General features: G+C 62.9%; 1 protein-coding gene and 1 long non-coding RNA gene across 5 annotated transcripts in view; one reads left to right on the top strand and one right to left on the bottom strand.

Moving 5' to 3' along the window:
• KCNK9 (potassium two pore domain channel subfamily K member 9) overlaps positions 1–9,601 on the bottom strand; it is an 85,961-nt gene extending 76,360 nt beyond the window's left edge. The window contains exon 1 of the mRNA XM_059165550.1: positions 8,038–9,601. Within this exon, the coding sequence (XP_059021533.1) occupies positions 8,038–8,719 (682 nt within the window). The 5' untranslated portion in view covers positions 8,720–9,601. The remainder of the gene's footprint in view (positions 1–8,037) is intronic.
• LOC131826370 (uncharacterized) lies at positions 8,129–15,577 on the top strand. Of its 4 annotated transcripts, none has more exons than XR_009351549.1 (4): positions 8,129–8,266; positions 11,587–12,046; positions 12,535–12,924; positions 14,464–15,577. It is a non-coding gene; the product is annotated as an uncharacterized LOC131826370 (long non-coding RNA). The 4 variants fall into 4 exon arrangements; XR_009351551.1 differs by having other exon boundaries at positions 12,535–14,578; positions 15,422–15,577; XR_009351550.1 differs by having other exon boundaries at positions 12,535–14,606; positions 15,422–15,577.
• The last annotated feature ends 4,851 nt before the right edge of the window (positions 15,578–20,428 follow it).

Raw genomic sequence — 20,428 nt, 5'->3', positions numbered from 1 at the left:
CAGAATGCCAGGCCCAGCATCCCCCCTGCCACACCAAAGGTGTGCCCACCTCCACCACCGCCCCTGATCACACTGTCCCCTCCTCCAGTCTGACCCCACCCTTCACCAGGGCCCCCCGCTGGTTCCTCGCAGGGCCCGGCCCACGAGGAGGGCGAGGACAGTTCAGGGCTGGCCCGTGCAAGTGGCTATCCCCTGGGGCAGGTCTCCTCACTGCTGGAGGTCCGGCTGACCCCCGAAAACCCAGGCAAGAGCAGGGGTGGGGCAGCGGCCCCCAGCCTGGAAAGACCGTCCGGGGAACGCTCGGCGCCGACTGCTGCTCACGACGTGCTGCCCGGCTGGGCCAACACTCTCGGGCTCGCTCCAGAATTTTCTTCTCTCTCCCCACCGCTGCCCACTCTCCCACCAACCATCCCCTCTTCTCTGGGTCCGCAGTGCAGGATTCTACTTTTTTATTCAGAGATCGACATCAGAGACTGTACCTGGGTTCACACCAGCACAAGGACGGAGAGCCTGCCGCTGAGGAGGACAGAGAAGTCTGCACGAACTAGAAGCTCCGGCCCCGTCAGCCCAGAGAGGGGCTGCCCAGGAAGGCGACCGTGAGCACGCCTGGTGGGGGCATGAAAAGAAGGTCCTCCCCCTTGACAATGGCAGGGGGGATGGTCTGCTCTCCCTGGCGGTCCGACCAGACCTGGAGAGCACACACACAGACCCAAGTGGCTCAGAGGAGAAGGACCAGGCTTATGGAGGGGTGACTGGGAGAAACTCAGGGGCTTAGGACCACCTCCGAGTCCCTGAAATCGGTTAGGGACAGAAGGCAGACCAAGCTTTGATCACCCCTTCTTCGGAGGCCTGTAAGCTTACAGGTTGGGTGCCCTTAGCTGGAAAGGGAGAACCTTCTACAGGCAGAGATCCCAGGGCTGGGACAGGCAGGAAAAGGGGTCTTCGAGCAAAATCCCTTGATGAAATGAACACCAAGCCCCCGGCCCCCAAAGCTGGCATGGAGGAGAACATCCCCTGGGTGAAGCGGACCCTCATCTGAACTGCACTGTTGCCCGTGCGACTCTCTCCACAGTGCGGGCTGCCCCTCCTTTATCAGCCAGGCCCACCCGGTGCCCTCGCCCCCAAATTCCTGGGGCTCTGGCAAGGCTGGTGGAAACAGAAGGCAGGGCTGCATGTGCTCTAGCTCAGAGGGGCAGGTCCCTGGGGCCGTGGCCTGTCTCTCTGGGCTCCCTGTGCGCGTCCTACCCTGGACTACCTCAACACACCCTCCCCCACTCACCTGCACCTCCACATGCACGGGCTGAGTTCCCTCTCCTCTTTTGGGCCTGGCCTCCCAACTTCCAGTATCTGGATGCAGATTTTCTCACCCCTCTTCACGTGACCATGAAACTGGTCACCCCTTTGAAAGAACACCCCCCTGACAGGCACACCCCCCTTCTCCACATGGTGCCCCACCACATCAGAACCGCACGCAATAACCTCGTCTTTCATCTACATACACACCACTGCCTTACATGCAAGGTAATGAGCTCCTTGTCGCTTGAGACATTCAAAAAGAAGCTGACTGGCGAGGGATGCTCTGGGCTGTTGGTAATCCTATGTCTTGACCTGAGTGCTGGTGACAAGGACATGGCTTGTCTGTGAGAATTACTGAGCAATACAGCGTCAGTCGGCATCAGGGCAATACAGATCAGAACCACAGTGAGACACTACCTCACACCAGTCAGGTCGGCTGAAACGGACAAATCAGGAACGACAGATGCTGGCAAGGACACGGAGAAAGGGGAACCTCCGACACGGCCGGGGGGAATGCGAGCGGGTGCGGCCTCTCTGGAAAACAGCCTGGAGTTAAATGGAGTTACCCTACAACCAAGGTATTTATCCAAAGGATATGAAAATACTGATTCAAAGAGTCACTTGTATCCCAATATTTAGAGCAGCCGTGTCCACAACAGCCACACTGTGGACAGAGCCCAGATGCCCATCGACAGAGGAATGGAGAAACAAGATCGCCATATATATCGCCATGCATGTAGAAGGGAATATTACTCGGCCATCAAAAAGAATGAAACCTTGTCATTGGCAGCCACGTGGATGGGACTAGAGGGTAGGATGCTAAGCGAAATAAGTCCGTCAGAAAAAGACACACGGCGTATGATTTCACCCATACGTGAAATTTAAGAAACAAAACAGATGAACATGGGGAAGGAAGGGGAAAAAAAACCAAAAACAGGGAGGCGAACCGTAGGAGACGCTAGAGTTGGAGAGCAAGTGAGGGTTGCTGGAGGGCACGGAGGCTGGGGAACCAGGGAGACCGAGGGACGGGCGAGAAGGAGGCGCGTGAGGAAGCGAGCTCCGGGCACGGCATGCATCTGGTGAATCACTAGATCCTACCCTGAAATTTAAAAAAAAAAAAAAAATTAAAAAAGAATTACTGAGCAATACACTTGTCGTTTAAGTGTATTTTTCTGTGCGAACATTATAATTTAATAAATATTTCTTAAAGATTTTCATTTATTTGTTCGAAAGGGGGGGAGTGCGTGTGCAGAGGGCGAGGTAGGGGGCAAGGGAGGGTCCCAAGCAGACACCCCCTTAGCACAGAGCCCGACCTGGGGCTCACCCTGATGACCCCGAGATCATAACCTGAGCCGAAACCGAGAGTCGCACGCTTAACCCACTGAGCCAGCAGATGCCCCTCAATAAGCATTTTTAAAAATCGAAAGTGCCTGGGATTGGCTGAGAGCTTCTGAGGAGGGACATGGGGCCGGCAGGCCCTGGAGATCCAGCGTCAAAGCTCTGGCACTGATGGAGATGCTGGTGGGGGCCCTGCGCCCACTCACGGCCGCGTGCCTCCTCCCCCTGCCCAGACCGGAGCGGGAGAGGGACAAACCCGCGTGACGCAGGAGTGAGCAGGCCCCAGGCCGGGACGGAGGACCCAGGGAGGCTCGGAGCAGTCAATGAGGGACTGAGCGAGAGGGTGAGTGTCGCAAGGACAGCGGTATGCACGCAAGGGTGCGCAGAGCAGGGACGAACAGGTGCCTGGAGGACCCAGGGAGTCAGGGCACGGGAACGGGTGGCGGGAGGTGTGAGCCCAGGGGCCTGGGGAGGAGGAGGAGAGCCGCTCCTGAGGCCTGCTTCCCCCCCTGCTGCTGCTCTGCCCCCGGACGAGCTGTGGGGACGACGCAGGGAAGAGCAGGTCCTGGCAGCGAGAGCTGGAACCCTGGTCCCCTCTGACACCTCCCTGCTCCGAGCCCTCCCTAGGAGCCTGCGTACACTTCCGCCGTCTCTTTCATGTCCCCCGGAGTCAGAAGGGCCCTCAGGTCTCTGCCTCCGCCACAACTATAAATAGGCAGTGTTTACTGGAGGGCCAGTGCCACCTCGAGCGAGGCCGGGTCCAGGCAGGGCCTGGGGGAGGAGGAGGAGCCACAGGCTTGCAGGGCTCCTGCCCATGGACGGTGGCCACGCAGGAAAGGCCAAGGGAGCGCCACCCCTCGGGTCCAGGCCCCCCGTGTGCCAGCGCAGGCCCTTCACCGGGGTCTCGCCCCGCAGATCTCCTGAGCGGTGCAGTGACAGGGAGAGGCAGAAAGGTGCAGACAGAATGTTCCACAGGCCCACCCTGGGCTCCTGGGACAGAGCCACGGCAGGAGCCCACGGGGTATCACGGAGTTCACGGCCCTCTGCCTCCCTGTGCTGCTGAATCTGCACCTCAGTTTTCTCATCCAGCAAGTGCCGCAATGGTCCTGGCGGGCTGGTAGGGGAGACGAGCTCACGCGTGTGTGTGCGCTGCTGCCTGCGGCACCTGCTGCTCTGGCCCTCAGGGCCTGCGTCCACTTCGCGTCCCCTCGCCGGATGCCCACCTTGGGCCGGGTCTGCAGGCGCGGGGGGCATGGGGGTCCAGACACAGTTCTCCTGGGGTCCCCTTTCCCGTGCTGACAGAGGGGGTAGGCGCAGGAGCTGGGGCGCAGCTCAGGGAGGCAGCAGGTGGCAGAGGGGAAGGCCAAGCCTCCCTGGAGGGTGAGGACCTGCCCGGAGGACGCAAAGGGCCCTCCCCGGGGGGAGCACTCCCGCTGGGCATCCCGCACCCAGGGCGCAGACGGGTGAACTGGGTTCCGCTCTCCCTACTCCTCACGCTGGAGCACGACCAGCAGTCTGGGTTTCCAGCTCCTCTCCTGCCTCAAGGCCAGGCCTTATCTTGTCATCTAGCCTGTCCCCAGAGTCTCAGAGGCAACGCAGACAAGGCAAGGGCAGGCGCACAGCGAGAGCGTAAACTCTGCACTGGAAACTACACCCCGGAGTGCCAGAAAACACCGCGACCCGCTCTCCACCACGGGGAAGCCCCATTCAGGTTCCACATGCCAGTGAGAACCTGGAGATGCCCCTCTGGGCTCCCACTTGCTGCCGGCAGGGGACCTTAAGCAAGGAACGGACTGGAGCCCCAGAACTTATTCCCAGAGTCTGCCCCACTCCCAGCCCGCAGACCCTGCCTCCTGAGCCAGTCACCCCGGCGCCCCAGGGCCACCGGCCCGGCTTTGGATGCTCCCCAAGGACCCGGAGAGACACTGCTCCTCCAAACTGTAGCCAAAACCAAAACCCCCCATCTACTTCCCCACCTCCATCCCCCTACTCAGACCAGTGTCCTTGGTCCTCCGGGCCCTGCAGATGGATTGTGAATTTGAGTGGGGCTTCTCCATCGTTCATGGTCCTCAAGGGGCCGACAACCGAGGTCACAGATGTTAGAGTCAACACAGAAGCGTCACGGAGGTCCCTTCTGCAGTCAGAGGAGCGCTGGCCTTGGGGCAGCTGGGGCCCAGGGCACCTCCTCTAGGAAGGTTACTGGTTTGCCCCTGGGGCAGAGCGGTCCTTTCGGACTTTGCCCTGGGCAGGGGGATTCCAGCCAGGCCCTGGGCCTGGGGGCAGCGACTTCCAACCATCCCCGCTAAGCAGATTAGGGTATGGCGTTGTGTGTGTGTGTGTGTGTTGGGGGGGAGGGGGCTCCCATCTTCAACAGGGGCTGCAGCCCCGCAGGTGGCTTCAAACGCCCCTAATATCAGAAGCCACAGGTTCAGAGGAGCAGCGCCTGGAAGCCACGGCCGGCTGTGCGGAGCCTGCCCTTTCTGGGCCCGCTGGACCTGTGTCCCCCCCCTCCGCCCTCAGTGCCTGACAGCCGGGGGCGGGGGGGCCTGCGTGCTCTCCCTCGCGGGGAGGTGCGGCCACGGATCCAGTGCAAAGTGCTAATTATATCGTTTTTAAAATCCATTTCCGAGAGTGAGCTAATAACTGCATCCGAGAAGCGGAGTTCACTTACGGACCACGAGTGCCACCGGAGCCCGCCTGCCTCGCTGACTGGGCTCAAAGTTGCAGCGTGCTCAAGAAATCGCTCAAGGTTAGATTAAAAATAAGAACACCCGTGAAGATTCACCTGACTCATTAATATCCCTGTCCAATAGGAGACAGCTCCTCGGAGGGCCTGGCTTGGGGCTGGTTTTTGTTCTAGGCCTAGGAGGACCTTAATTTGCATTTATATTAAAAAAGAAGAAAACAAACAGAATTAGCTAGAAAGGTGCTTTGTTTCCTGTAAATCTGAGCTCTCCTGCTAAACATTTTCCTAAGGCAGCCGGCATGCACTTGGCCTCTGTAGGGGAGCGTGGATTCACACCTACTGCGCGCAGGGCGCCCTGCAGGCAGTGGTGAGCACCACAGGGCCCACCAGCCCTCAGCTTCTACCTGGCAGGTGAGCACTGTCCCCGGCTCCTTCCACAGGTGCGGAAAACGCACTGGGAAAAGAGAAATGACCTGTCTGGGTCCTCCAGGGTGACCAGACTTGGGCTGCAAGCCAGCTCCCTGGGCTCCAAGCTCAGGTCGGGGAAGCTAAGTAAAGGCAGCGTTGTCTTGCTTGTCCTTACACACGCATTCCCAGCTTTCTTTCCAGAAACCCGGGTGGAAACTCAAGGAAGGGAGGGAGAAGGACCCACAGCCGTCAGGTGCCGCTCCGGTCCGGGACGGCGGGAGTCCCAGCCGCGCGCCCCGCTGAACTAACAGCCTCCATCTGGCCACACATTCCTTGACTTTTCTCTTTGGAGCCTTGAGTGTTGGAAGCACGTGCCTGGAACTACCAATAAGGATTAATAAACACCCCCTGATGGGAACCTTGTCAGTCTCCCTAGTTCCTTTTTCAGGTAAATGGGAGCATCTTGAGGTTTGGTTTTCCCTCCAGTCCTCTCCTCGGTGTTGTAGCTCAGCACGTGAGACCAGCCACGGGTCTCAAGGGCTCATGTCAGTCCTGGGGCTGGTGTGCCCGCAGATGTCACCTGCTCTGGGGCTAGATCACTAAAGGCATGTTTAGGGAAGGATGGGTCTCTCCCGCGGGGCCGTCAGTGCTGGAGGCATATGTCTCGCCCTCGGGCTCACAGCCAGTGGGACCCTGTACCCCCAGGATCACCGCCACATGCACCCGGACATTGTGACCACGGCTCGGGCTGCAAGTTGGAAGACAAGCATGACGGCGAGGACTGCCCGGCCCTTCCAGAGGCTGGAAGCACGGGTGGGGGAGGAAGGGCTTTTCTGCGTTTTGGCGGCGGGGGTTGGGGGGGGGCAAGCGCGTGAGGCCGGCGGGCCCAAAGCTGGTTACGTAGACCACAGAAGAGTGGTTTCCTTCCGAAAACATAAAAACCTGCACCAATGAATTAAACATTTCAGACAAGATGACTCCCTACAAAGTCTTCTCCACCAAGAAGCCGAGACAGGCCGTCCTGTGTTGGCGCTTCCTGTTGCATATGGTACTGAGCAATCCTGCTTTTTCAGCAGGCAGAGCTTTCCAGACAAAGAAAAATAGCAAGGGGGAAATTAGAGAAGGAGGTCCAGAGGACTCAGGGCGCAGGAAGGAGAGAAGTGTGAGCAGGAGGAGGCCTCGTCTCACAGCGAGGGGGCACAGGGAACTGGACTGGCCCAGAAAAGAGGCCACGGGAGCCAACACAGTGGCCCTGACAGGTCCACGGAGATGTCCCTGCAGAAGGAGGGTGCCACGGGAGGGGGGGGTGAGCAGGGGGGACAAGTTGCAAACCACGGAAACCACAGAGATGCCACCCTCCCTACTGCCACATCCACCGGGGCGAAGTGACCTGATCCAGTTCCCAAGGGTCTCAAAGTGTCACTCCTGCAGGCTCTCCAAACCCCCTGACCTCAGTGGGGGCACTGCCCTAGGCACCTCTCAGAGGCTTTGCACGGTGGAAGTGCCCTGGGAGAGGGAGCCACAGGAGTCCCAGGGTGCACCAACCGGACTCCCTCCCCAGACCAGGGCTGAACCTTCCCAATTTCCGGGCAGCAGGCACACTTGCCTTCCCCACCAGCACCGCCCGGGGTGGACAGGTTCTGCCCTCCTGCCGCCCTCCACTGCCCTCTCAGAGCCGTTCACCTGGCTGCCACCCCCACCCCAATCACCAGAGAACAAACTCTCCTCCCCACCCCCCACCCCCGGGGTCCTGGCACGACTAGGCTCCAGAATTCCAAGAGGAGCCAGGAGGGAGGAAAGCTGAAATCTGGGCTCAGACAAGACGAGCCTGGCGAGGGTCCCCCGCCGCCGCCGGAGTCCCTCTCCGTGCCGCGGAGCCAGGCCGGCCCTCTCCAAGTCCGGGAGAGGTAGTAAGTGTAAGGCTTGGAACCCCGCGCAGCCCAGCCCGCGCTGGGGCGGTGGGTGGGTGGGTGTCTGCTCTGGGATTATTCTTAGCGCTCCACTCTCTTCGCAAAAGTGGCGCCTCCGCCCTCCAGACTCCGGCACGCTCGCTCGGGGCTCGCACGCCCGGCCCAGACACCGGCGCGGAGCGCAGCTCCGGGTGGGGTCCGCGAGGGGAGAGGCTCGGAGGCGCAGGAGAGGCGGGGGCTCCGGAGAGAGGAGGGGGCGCGGCGGGAGGGCCCCCCCCCCGCGACAGGCTGCGTTTAACCCTCGGCGCCCCGCACCCAGCCCTGCGCCGCGCGCTCAGCCGCCTCCCCGGACTCCTCCCGGGGCGCGGGGAGCCCGGCGGCGGCGCGCCCAGCCCTTACCTATAGTGGTGATGACCGTGATGGCAAAGTAGAAGGAGCCGGCGAATTTCCACTGGACGCCGGCGCGGTGCGGCTCCGACTGCAGGATCACCAGCTCCAGCTGCCGGTAGTCCTCGGCGCTGATGTTGTACTTCCCCTTGATCCGGATCTCCTCGGCTTTGAGTTTCTCCTCCTCGCGCATCTCGTGGTCCGACTCGAGGGCGTCGAAGACGGCGGCGCCCACCAGCAGGTAGGTGAAGGTGCAGACGATGAGGGACAGAGTCCGCACGTTCTGCCTCTTCATGGCCGCCAGCAAGGAGCCGGCGCGGGGGGCATGTCCCGCAGGCTCGCAGCCGCGCGCGTCCCACTGCAGCGCCCGGCGGCCGCCGCCGCCTCCTCCGCCGCCGCCGCCGCCGCCGCCTCCAAGTTGTAAGCGGCGGCGGCAGCAGCAGCAGCAGCAGCAGCAGCAGCAGCAGCGGGGAGGCGGGGGGCGGGGAGGCTGGGGGGGCCCCCCTCCGCCGGGGCCGCCACAGCCGCCGCCACCGCGAGGCGGCTGGCGGGGCAGGGGCGGCGCGGGCCCGGGCTCGGGCGAGAAGGCGGACAGGCACAGGAGGCTGCTCGAGCGCCGGGGCCAGGCGTCCGGGAGCCCCGACACCCTGCGCCAGACCCGGCCGAAGCAGCCCGCCCCACTGCGCAGGGCCATGCACGGCGGCCCCGCTGGGCACCGCGCGGGCCGCGCTGCCCTCCGCACCCCGCCCCCCGCTCCCGCCGGAAAAGCAGGGGCGGGAGCGGGAGCCGGAGCGCGGCCGGAGGGCGGCCGCCGGGGCCCGCGCCCCTCCGGGTCCGGCTCCCGGGCGGCGGCGCCCAGCTAGGAGCCCGCAGGTCTGCGCGCGCCTCGCGGGACCTCCTTCCCCTTCGGCCCTCCTCGCCCCCCCCCTCGAGGGGGGGTGGAAAAGTTTGCGAAGTGGCGACGTCTCCGGAGTCCCCAGCAGGCGGGGAGGGGGCCGAGCAGGTGCAGCGGGCGGGGCAGCCCGATGCCCGAAGGTCCGAGCACCCCGCGCCCACCCGGCCGCGCAAGGGCGCGGCGGGGTCCCCGCCGGGCGTCGGCCGGTCCGTGAAGTTTGCTCGGCTCAGCCCCCGAGGCGCGGGAGCGGGGCGCGGCCCCAGGGCGGCAGGGCCCGCGGCAGAGCGGCCTCGGGGGCGGCCGGGGGACGGCGCGGCGGCGGTCGGCCAGCCCGCTCCTCCGGGGGCGGCGGGCGAGGCGGCGGCGGCGGCGGCGGCGGCGGCGGGAGGGGTCCCGCGGGCCTCGCGGAGCTGCGGGATGGGCGCGGGCGCATGAGCCGCGCCGGGGTCGGGGCCCTCCGGCGTCCGGGCGTCCGGGGAGGCGGCCGCTGCGCTGGTCTGTCAGGGGCGCTGCGTGCGTGCGCGCCGGAGGGAGCCGAGTGTGTGTGCGTGTGTCTGTGCGTATGTGTGTCCGTGTGTGCCCGTGTGTGTGCCCGTGTGTGTGTGTGTGTGTGTGTGTGTGTGTGTGCGCGCGCGCACCCGCGCGCGCGCGTGGCACCTCGCTCCGGCGGGAGGGCCGCGGGGGGCGGGGGCCGGGCTACGCGGAGGCCAGGCCTCCCTCCCTCCCTTCTTCCCTCCCTCCCGCAGCCTCCCGGGCGCGCCACCTCCCGCCTGGTCCCCAGCCAGCTGGCGAGGCGGCCGCGGCGGCTCCGCTGCAGACCGAGCGCGGCGCGCGGCGCACGCGGAGGGAGCCAGGGAGGGGCTGCCGGGGCCGCTGGGGAGGGGGCGGAGGCGGGCCGAGGCCTGGGTGTTGCCCGAGTGGGGGCGGGAGGCGGAGCCACCAGCAGGTTTCGGCGGGGGATGGGACGATAAATGAGGCTGCTCCGGTCCCTGTCGCCCAGCTCCCCGAGAGCGCCTGCTGCCACGCGAGGCGGACAGTTTGGGAGAACCGAGCCTGGGGGAGGAGACGGGACTCAGCCGGAGAAGGTCGACCAGCAGCTCGAGGGAGAGGGGAGATCGCGGCGGGCGAGGCGGGGGGTGGGGGGGTGGCGAGAGCACGAGGGGAGGGCGTGCCCCGGGGCCAGCCACCTGGCGCGGCCGCGTGTCCCTGCCGGGGCGCACCTCCTCATCGCGCGCTGGGGTCCCGAGGGCCGCCTCAGCCCCCGCGCGGGTCGCTGGACAGGTGGCCCAGCACCTGCTGATCCAGAGCCCTTATCCGGAGAGTGCTGAGCCTGGCACCGGCCGCACTCTTGGGGTCCGGGCCTCAGGGAAGGTTGCCGCATTCCCCCTTCCTGGTCCCCTCCGCGATGCTTTTCCCAGAAACATTCCTCGGTTCCCCGAGGCTGGGCGCCGGGTGTATCCAGAACATGAGCCTGGCCCCTCCTCCTGCACATGGCGCCTCGCGATGGCCCCACTCCCGACCAGCCCAGGGAGGGAAGCCCAGGCTCCGGCAGGGGCGCAGCTATTCTTTGAGTCGGAAGACGGGCTTTATCCCCTTCCCACATCAGCCACCTTTGCCCGCTTCCCTCAGTCCCCTCAGGTCGTCGAGGAGTTTCCCTGGATCACCGACCCCCTTAACCCTCACCTGAGCGGTGGAGCTCCCAATGGGTAGGCTGAAGGTGCCGAGACCCAGGGCTCCCCTTCTCTGGGTCTGGCGACCTCCCTTGGACTCCAGCCAAGAAGAGGTGGCGACTTGGGGAAAGGGACGCCCCCCGGCGGCTGACCAAGACAGCAGGAGTGGCTGAGGGCACCGCGGAGTAGGCCAGGGAATGGACCGAGCCTTGCGCAGCTCGCCGGCTCCGGAGCTCTGACCCCTCTGGGTCGCCCCCTCGGGCGCTGCTCCGGGCTCCCCATCCGCAGGCACTGGGGGCCAGGCGAGTCTGGGAACCCTATGCCTCACGGAGGCTCCCCTGCTGGGGCGCTCTCCACCCTGTTTCTGGGACTCGTGGGTGCTTGCGCCCCCGGCCCTACGGACAAGTGGGCCCGAGCTGGGGGCCACATCCGGGCTGTCGGGTTGACGTTGGGTCAGCCGGCGCCGTTAGGCACAGGGAACGGGAGCCCCCCCCCCCCCCCCCGAGGCAGGTGCTCCCCTGGAATTCAGGTTGGAAACCGAGGCCCCTGCGCTAGGCGAATGTGCCTGGCCTCCCGGTGAGTCACCGTGAGCGGGCGACAAGGATTCCTGCAGCTGGTAATTAATCGCGCCGTTGTTCGGCCCACGACGGAACCCCAGTTGGGCCTCCTGCCGCCCTGCGCCACCCCTGAGTCACAACCGTCGGGCCTCGGCCGTCCGGAAGCCGCCCGCCCGCCCCGGCGCCGCCAGGGGGCACTGGACTCCGACCCACAGGTGTCCCCGCTCAGAGCCGACTCCGCAGGGGAGTCCCGGCTGTCCTGCCCGCGGGGACGGGGAGGGGGGCGGGCGCGCCGGGATGCTCCCCAGAGACAGACCCCAAGCTCTGTGGAGAGCCACTCTCTTTCGGCTTCCACACAGCCTTGCTGGAAAACGGCACCGTTTGTGAGCTCCTGGAAGGGACTTGGGAGAGTAACTCGTCCCAACTGCTTGTCTTGCAGATGGGAACACGGGCCCGGGGACACCGGACAGTTACCATCCAGAAACCACTCCTGAGCCTCTGCCGGCTTCCGTCCAGCACCTCCTTCAACAGCTCCAGCTCCCTTCTGACCCCAAAGTCACAGCGCCTTGGATAGCCAAGCCCAACCTCTCCAAAAACAAAACAAAACAAAAACCTTGGTTCTTCCCTTTTTCCCAAAATATGGCCTTTGGACTCAAAAGAAGCCCAGAGAGTCAGACTTCGGGGAGGGATCCTGAGGGCTGGAGGAGGACACACACAGGCTCCCACACAGCCCTCTCTGCACCCCACATCCCTCCCATGGTCTTGACCTACAGGTGGACGCGAGCTCCGTGAAGCAGAACCTGGCTCTGGCGAGTCTTCCCAGCACTGTGTCCCCAGCGCTCTCCGCCTCACTCGCTCAGCTAGCAGTGTGGCTGATACCACTGACAGGCCACAAAGAGGTTAGAGCAGTGACCATGCCTCTGGGGAGCCCAAGCCTCTCTCTACTTCCACGGTTCTGGGAGCACCAGCTCCAGCCCAGATAGGAGTGGATCTGGAGCTCCGCTGTGGCCAATGAGAGCCCAGGATTCCCCCTGGCCCCACAGATTGGCTGGGCGGGGCTCAGCTCCCAACCAATGAGGAGCTCCCTGGGAAAGCATCTCTAAGAGGAGCTAGAGCGAAGTAGGGGCCTGGGGGGGGGGGGTGCAGGAAAGCACCTCCGCACCCAAGAAAGAGATGCCTGATTTGGGGCAGCAATGCATTCTCTGTGCGGCTTAGGCCACTCAGGGCTGACCAGTGCCGCTGGGGTCCTGTCTGTGCTCCTCCAGTGGTCTGTCACTGGGCCTCCCTGGACCTCAGTGTCGTCTTTAGTAAAAACAGTTGTCTTTGATCAGATACTAAAGAACATCATGGTTCATAACTCTCTCTCTCCTGCCTACTCGTTCGCTAGGTTCTCTACATGCGTTGGGCATATTCTTAGCCTCTAGGGGCTGAGGAGTATGACCCCATCTTATCCAGAGAAGCCAAGCAGTGTTTTCTGGCCCCACTTAGTGAGCTGGAGTGGAATCGACTCTCAGCCCAGCCCTTCCGCAGCAGCACTCCGTGAAACCCATCCTGCTGCTGGCCGAAGGCAGGGAGCTACAGTGTGCTGGCTGGGCTCCGGGGCTGGTGCCCGCGTGCCTCTGGGCATACTCACCAGTGCTGGCCCAGGACTGACGGCCGAGGTTTCCAGATCATCACATCTCTGTGGTGCTGCTCACGCCTTGACATGTTAACGCCCCCATCTTTGAAAAGAGGCAGAGGAGGCAGAACCATTGCCCCCATTTTGCAGATGAGAAAGGTGAGGCAGTAAGCCCCTTGGGCCCCAGTCACAAATAGAGAGAAGAGAAAGCTGTGATGGGATCCTCCCCTTTCCCTGGGGGCCACTGCCAGCACTCTGGGTTCCTCCCTCCAGCCCTAGGGTTACCAGCCCTCACTGATGGCTCATGGGCCATGTCTGCACTTGAAGCCCCCAGCAGGGGCTAATGCCAGAGGGAAGCGCTCTGTAAGCAGCAGCCAGGTCCACCAGGTCTGCCAGGCTCTTTGGGATATGAATAAGCATGTCCCCGGGGAAGTGTCTCTGGCCGCACTGGGGACGCTGGTTCAACAGGAAAATTCAGGATTTCTCAGAGCCCTCAGTCTGCCAGCAGGCACCATGGGCCCAGACAGGAGTGCTGTGAACAGCATTTCCCAGATTGGTTGGATCACGGAATCTGCCTCTGGGCACAGAGCTGACCTCAGAGCCAGGTCCCAAGCCACTCTTTGGGAACCACAGCCCCAGCCCGGGTTGCTGGGCATAGAGGGGCAGGAAGCCTGGATCCCACTTCTGGACGCACACAGGCAAACCCTCCTCCAGCTCAGGTCCTGGCAGCCTGCAGTCAGTCCATCCCCCTCTCTCCTCTGCCTGCAACTACCTCTGAGCACGCGGGCTCTTGCACTCCCCTGCTGAAAACCCTCCAGGAGCTCCTGGCCAAACCTCGGCCCACCCTCGGTGTCGGCACCCTCAGCCCCTGCCTCCTTCCCCCGTCCTGCGGGGCAGCCTTCAGCACAACGGTCCTCACAGCACCCAGCACCTCTGTGCCTTGTTCATGCTGTTCCCCCTGCCTGTGTGCCTTTCCCTGTCCTCTTCGGGCTCTCATCTCCTCATCTTTCAAGATTCAGCTGCGACAGCACGTCCTCCAGGAGCTTCCCCGGTCCCCAGGCTGGCCGAGGCTCCCGTGTCCCTGCACATACTCCTGTCCCATCTCCCCTGCCGGACTCAGCTCCTCGAGTGAGGGCTGTGCCTGCCTCGTCTTGGTCGAGCAGGGCCTGCCGCTTGGCAGGTAGCCAGCAGGTGCACTGCTTGATGGCAATGAAAGGGCAGGGTCAGGTTCACTCACCCGCAGGTCTGAGGTCATCGCCCCACATGAGGTCTCTCTTAGGAAAGCAGGAAGACGTAGATGCGCAGAACAGAGAGGGAAGTGTGCTGTGCAGATGACAGATGTGGCTGCCGGCCAGGATCCTGTAGGTCCCCACACTTTAGGCCGTGACTCTGATGTCACTGGGGGTCCGGTGCAGAGAAGGAAGAGGAGAAAGAGCAAGAAAGACGTAGAGGGAGAGGGAGAAGATGCTATGGGAGAGGCTCAGGCAGAGGAAGAAGTGGGGACGGGGTCTGCGGGGGGGGGGGGGGGGTCAAGGGCCCCCAGGACTGGAACGAGTAGATGGGTGACCTTCCCTGGGCCTCGGCCCATGGCAGACATTGCTGATCGATCCCAGCCCTGTCTTTGGCCGAGAGGATCTTGAACACAGGCATATACACAGGGCTCATCCTGGGCCCAGCACTGACCTGTTTCCCTTCAAGGCCATCACCAGTCTGGCCTCCGCTGAGATGACAAAGAAGAGCCTGCACACAACGTGAGAGGACACAGGGAGCCATGGTCGGTTCTTGAGCAGGAGAGTGGTGCCGTGATAGTGGCGTACGTCCCTCTGCTGTGCTGATCCTGGGTACGTGCTTCTTGAACGCCTGCTGGATGCTGGGCCCGAGTTGGGTGTTGTGTCCTCATGACGGCTCTGCAAGACTCGTCATCATCCCCGCTCAGGACAGTCGTCCAAGCTTAGGACAGTAGCCGTGGCGCCACTGCCCTTGGGGTGGGGGTGGGGTGGGAGTTAGGGCGCTGTGCCCTGGCCTCTCCAGGCACAGGCAACAAGGGGCCGGACCAGTAAGCTGGCAGGAAGGACAAGAAGGAAGAGGCAGAGTGAGCCCAGTCCCTGGTACACAGCAGGTGTCATAAGTTATTTTGTGGATTCCATGATTGAATCCAGAAGATGCCGAGATAAGTCCCAGGGTTCGGTGACACGTAGTGAGGGTCAGACTGGAGGCAGATGGGCTCCTAAGATACCAGAGGCAGAGCCAGTGATGGAGAAGGGAAACTGCCTTGGTCTGCCCACAGGGGTCCAGAACGTTATGTCAGGGAGCAGGGAAAGTGGTTCTGAGAGTGGACAGTCAGAGCCTGTGGCCCGTGGGTTGTCAGACCTCCAGCTTCCCCGGATACCTGTTGACAAGCAACCTGGGTACATGAGCCGCAAACTGCCCCGGGCTCCTCCCAGGGCGTCAAGCCCAGGTGGGCCCTTCTCGGCATTTCTTGGGTCTCAGAGACTTCAGCGAGGTGTCCCACTGTGGCCAGGAGGGCACAATCACCCGGGGAGTCCACACGCGACACTGCTGCAGGGACGGAAGGTGTGGGGAGTCGGGGCTCAGGAGGGCTCCGACCCGCTCCCGGAGCGAGGGGACGTTTAAGAGCAGGAACTTTATTTCACAGACGGCAAAGCAGCCAGTCCTCCCAGACTCAGGGGCACGTGGCGGACGAAGGAAGCACTGGGAGGCAAAGCCAGGCTAAGGTGCCCGTCTTTCAAGCCGAGGACACCTCCAAAGCTCCAGATGCGCGCGCGCGCGCGCACACACACACACACACACACACACACACACTTTATTAGAGGATGGGTGGTTAGTGGACTTCAGGTGTCTTAATGGGGCCCATCCCCACGTGGGCCTGGCCCGCGAAGAGCTCCACCGCCTTCCCGGGGAGCCCAGGTGCTGCCAGGGTCAGTGCGGGAATCCCGGAGTCTTCCCAGCCTGCAGCTGCCGCGAGGGGCCCCCGGGGCCGCCAGAACCTGGGCCCCCGGGGAGGGTCTCCCGAACCGGGGCCTCGGCGGCAGGATGCCCCAGGCAGCTGGCTGTTCTAAACCCGGGCTCAGCCGAGCCCCCAGGGCAGCAGGAGGGCCCGGCGCCCCGCCTCCGCTCCCGGGTCCCTGGGACTTGGCAGGACAGAGGCTCCGGGTGTTTGCTGACTGGATTAATGAAATGGATCCGGGAACAACAACCCCACACGGCCCGGAAATGGCCCTGGCGACCTCTCTCTTGGGCGGTTTCCCACCACCCAGTGCCTGGAATGATCTGATGTTCACAGGGAGGAGACGTGTGTGGAACCCAGCCCCCTGCCTCCTTAAAATAAATAACACCATAATAATACTAAATAAAGCAAAAGAAAAAATCAAAACCCTCTGCTCCTGAAAATAAATGAGAACAACGCTTCGTTGTGGCGCGGGTCCCACAGGACGTGGGGCAGCAGCTCGCTTCCCCAGGGTTCCAGAGGGGGACCTGAGCTCCACGGTGGGACGCGGCCTGCACTGGGTGGGGGGCACCCGGAGGAGGGGCAGAGCCAGAGGCAGGTGGGGGACTCTGTCCACACCCAGTGGGACCAGGCTGCCTGCCCTCTGTCCCGGGGGCGCCTCTGGGGGTCGGGGGCCTTGGTCGGTCGTACTCAGGCTGTGGGACGCGTCCGTGGGAGTCAGGCCACCGTGGTCCAAACCCGCAGGTGTTACCTTCTCAGGGGGTGAGCAAGAGAAGGGCCGGCCCAACGGATGAAGGGCCCCGGGGAGCGGTGGCTCCTGGCGGAGGCCGGCGCCCACCCAGTGGACCCCCTGTCCGCGCCGCACTGCTGCCTGCAGAGCCCTGCCCACCCGGGACCGTGTTCCGGCCCCGGGACCCTGCCACGCCGCCAGGCCCTCCTGGCGGGAGCAGACTCGAGCCCCTCACCCGGGTGTGCGGTGCCTGCACGGACAGTTTCCCGATCCCCGTGGAAAGCGTCTCAGTGCTTTCCCTTCTCAGAAGCCTGGCGCTGGCCTCTGCTGTTTTCACCTTTGTGTGGCAGAAGGTATTTTTCAAACACAGCCGCGGTGGCTGCGGCTTCACAGAGCGATGCGGGTCCCCAGGCACACGGCCGCTATTTTGGGGCCTGGCAGGTGCACTGTTCGGATCATTGCAGGCCTACTTTCGGGGAGGAGGAAGCGGGCGGGGCCCTTCCGGCTCAGCTGGCCCCACTCCAAAAAAGCTTCCTGGCCCCAGGCTGGGTCTGAGCATGGACCTCCCCGCCCAGCTCTCTGCTCTGTCCCCTGCTCTAGGCCTGGAGCTTCCTAAGGACAGGATCCCCTCTGAGTCCCCCGCACAGAGAGGGCTGACTAAACTTTCACTGGGTTGAACTAGTGCCAGGCGCTCTGGGTACAAGCTCCTGGGTGCCTCTGAGAAACTTTCTCTGCCTCTGACCTGCTCTCTACCCCCCAACGCCACCTGCCAGCCTGGGCTCTCTGTACCGGAGGGTGCGGGGCTCTGCCAGGTGGAGGGGAGACAGTGTGGTCTGGAGTCGGAGACCCAGCGGTCCCATGGGGCCCGTGATAGTCAAGGTCAGCCTGACTGGGGGACCTCAGAGGGCTTCCCAGCAGGCGGACTTAGCCTTCCAGTCCCCAGGCCATGGGACAGGCTACTCCCAGCTCCCACAGCTGAACATGGAGAAGGCTTCGTTGTATCTTGATGCGCACACAGTAGGCTCCAGTCTAGGACTTAAGTCTGTCCCTGCATCACCCAGGGCCGGAAGGAGTACTGGCAATTAGACCTCTTTCCTCCTTTGACAGATGACATGTCCATGACCCATCGTCGGCAGAGCTCGGACACCATCTACTTCCTGGGTCCCCTGAGCCTAGGGCAGTCTACACAGCTCAGCGATCCAGTCTTGTCTCCAGAGCCTTCTAGGGGGTGGGAGAGCCAACAGCAAGGCCCCTGCTGTCCTGGAGCATGTCCTACAGGGAGAGTGAACCACCACAAACCTGGGGAAGCAGCCGGGTGAAGCTGGAGGACGATGAGAAAACATGTGACAGCACCGTGTGGGGTGGGCAGGGGACACTTGGTCGTGGGGGTCAAGTATGTCCTCCCTGAGCAGACACCATTTGAACTGAGACACGGAATGACGTGCTGCTATTCAGGGGAGGGCATCCTGGCAGAGGAAACAGCTGATGCAAAGGCCCTGGGGTCAGTGGAAGGGGTTTGGCTTCTTTGGGGAAGAGCAAGAAAATGAGCATAGCTAGAATGTGGTCCCTGGGGGAAGGTGGCCCAGATGAGATCAGAGATGATGACTCCGAGGCCCCCAGCAGGATGGGAGACAGGGCCAGACCATGAGGATTCTCGTGGGCTGTGGAAGTGACTCAGAAGCCTCACATGCACTGTGTGGACAGAGCGGAGCCATGTTAACTCCCCACTGGGTGGGTGGGGGGCATCGTCAGCACAGGGTCCCTGGGCCTGGGGAGCTCTCTGACCTGGAGGGGGAAAGGACCTCAGGAAAAGGACGGCCAATTAACGCGATCATGAGTCCGGCTCTGATGACTCTGAAGGCGGCAGACTGGGGCTGGGGAGCCCAGCTGCGTCCCCCGCCCGTCAGAGGCCACTGCCGAGCCTCTCTTGCTCACAGGGCACCGGGAGTGTCTGGAGGTAAGCGGAGGGCGGGAGCGCAGTCACTGCAGGGTCCGGTGCTGTCGGGCCTCCGGCTCGGGTCGCAGACACACGATGGTTCCTGCAGCACCGGCTCGGGTCGCAGACACACGGTGGTTCCTGCAGCACCGGCTCGGGTCGCAGACACACGGTGGTTCCTGCAGCACCGGCAAGCGTTGCAGACACACGGTGGTTCCTGCAGCACGGGCAAGCGTTGCAGACACACGGTGGTTCCTGCAGCACCGGCAAGCGTTGCAGACACACGGTGGTTCCTGCAGCACGGGCAAGCGTTGCAGACACACGGTGGTTCCTGCAAACCGGCAAGCGTTGCAGACACACGGTGGTTCCTGCAGCACCGGCTCGGGTCGCAGACACACGGTGGTTCCTGCAGCACCGGCAAGCGTTGCAGACACATGGTGGCCCCCGCAGAGTCCCGGCCAGCGCCGCGGACGCACGGTGGCCCCCGCAGAGTCCCGGCCAGCGCCGCGGACGCACGGTGGCCCCCACAGAGTCCCGGCTCCCTACATCCCTGCCCCTGCCCCTGTGCTGACGCCCTCGTCTCGTCAACGGTGCGGGTTGAATCACTATTTTTTCAAAATCATTCTGTCCCTTTTATTTATTTATTTATTCTTTTTTTGAAGATTTTATTTATTTACTTGACAGAGAGAGACACCGTGAAAGAAGGAACACAGCAGAGGGAATGCGAGAGGGAGAGGCAGGTTCCCCGCAGAGCAGGGAGCCCGATTCAAGCTCAATCCCAGGACCCTGGGACCATGATCCAAGCCAAAGACGGACGCTTAATGACTGAGCCACCCAGGAGCCCTATTTATTCTTTTTTTTGTTTGTTTTTAAGATTTCATTTATTTATTTATTTATTTGTCATAGGCAGAGAGAGAGAGAGAGCATGAGCAGGGGGAAGGGGCAGAGGTAGAAGCAGGGTCCCCTCTGAGCAGGGATCCCAATGGAGGATTGATCCCAGGACCCTGGGATCAGGACCTGAGTTGAAGGCAAACCCTGAACTGACGGAGCCACCCAGGCGCCCCTTTATTTATTTACTTATTCTTGATCACGGATAATACTTGTTGCACAAACTCTAAAAAGTAGAAATAGAAAATAGAATAAAACCAAAGAAGACCAAATCCCCAAATCCTAAGGATTTCCCCGGCAGGGACGTCAGCAGCATCTCGGCACTGAGGCCTGGGAAACACGGACAGCTGCCCCCCGAGGCTGGTGCCAGTCGAAGGGAGTGGGTGGGGGGTGGAGGCAGCGGTACGACCAGCACTGCCTGCGCTCTGACCCCTGGGCCCTTCCCTTGACGAATGGGCGGAGCGAAGGCTCCTGGCCGGTCCGTGCGAGGGTGATGGGCGCCGTCTCCGAACTTACGCAGAGCTAGTGCAAAACACGTGAGCTTTGGAGTCTGATGGCCCCGGACTGGAATCCTGGCTTCACCATCTCCCGGCTGTCTGCCCTCGGATCTCTCCCTTCCGTGAGTCTGTTGCCCCGTCCGTGAGATGGGGATGAGGTCTTCTTGGCAGGGTGCCCGGCCCAGGTGAGCCCTGGAGGACGCGGGGCTGGTTGTGTCTCTGTCTCTCCTCTTGAACATCCCTCGCTCATAAGCTATTGCTTCTTCTTCAAGCACAGGGGCACGAGGGCTCCCACACGACCGTCCTGGGGGCTCCGGAACCATGCAGGGGGCAGGCAGCAGCAGGAGACCCAGGCAGCGAACAGAAGGAGAGAGGGGGGGAGGCCAGGCGGAAAGAGAGCCCGGGGGAGGTCAGCAAGAAGGTGGGGGGCGATGGCCGGGTGGGTCCCGGGGAGCCCTCCTTGGGGTCCACCCCAGAGTCTTGTCTCTTCTAGCCTCGACCCTAGAGTCTGAGATGATCGGGAACAGAACAGAGCTAGATTTGTTCGTTCTTTCTGGACACAAAGTTCCACGGAGCATCTGCTGGGCCAGTTCCTGGTCCGGGCCCTGGAGGTTGCCAAGGTGAGGTCCGGGCCTTCCCATGTC

The sequence above is a fragment of the Mustela lutreola genome, chromosome 3 (genome assembly GCF_030435805.1).
Source record: "Mustela lutreola isolate mMusLut2 chromosome 3, mMusLut2.pri, whole genome shotgun sequence".
NCBI classification, from domain to species: domain Eukaryota; kingdom Metazoa; phylum Chordata; class Mammalia; order Carnivora; family Mustelidae; genus Mustela; species Mustela lutreola.
Note: the sequence above shows the minus strand (reverse complement) of the source record. Positions and strands in the feature narration are given on the sequence as shown.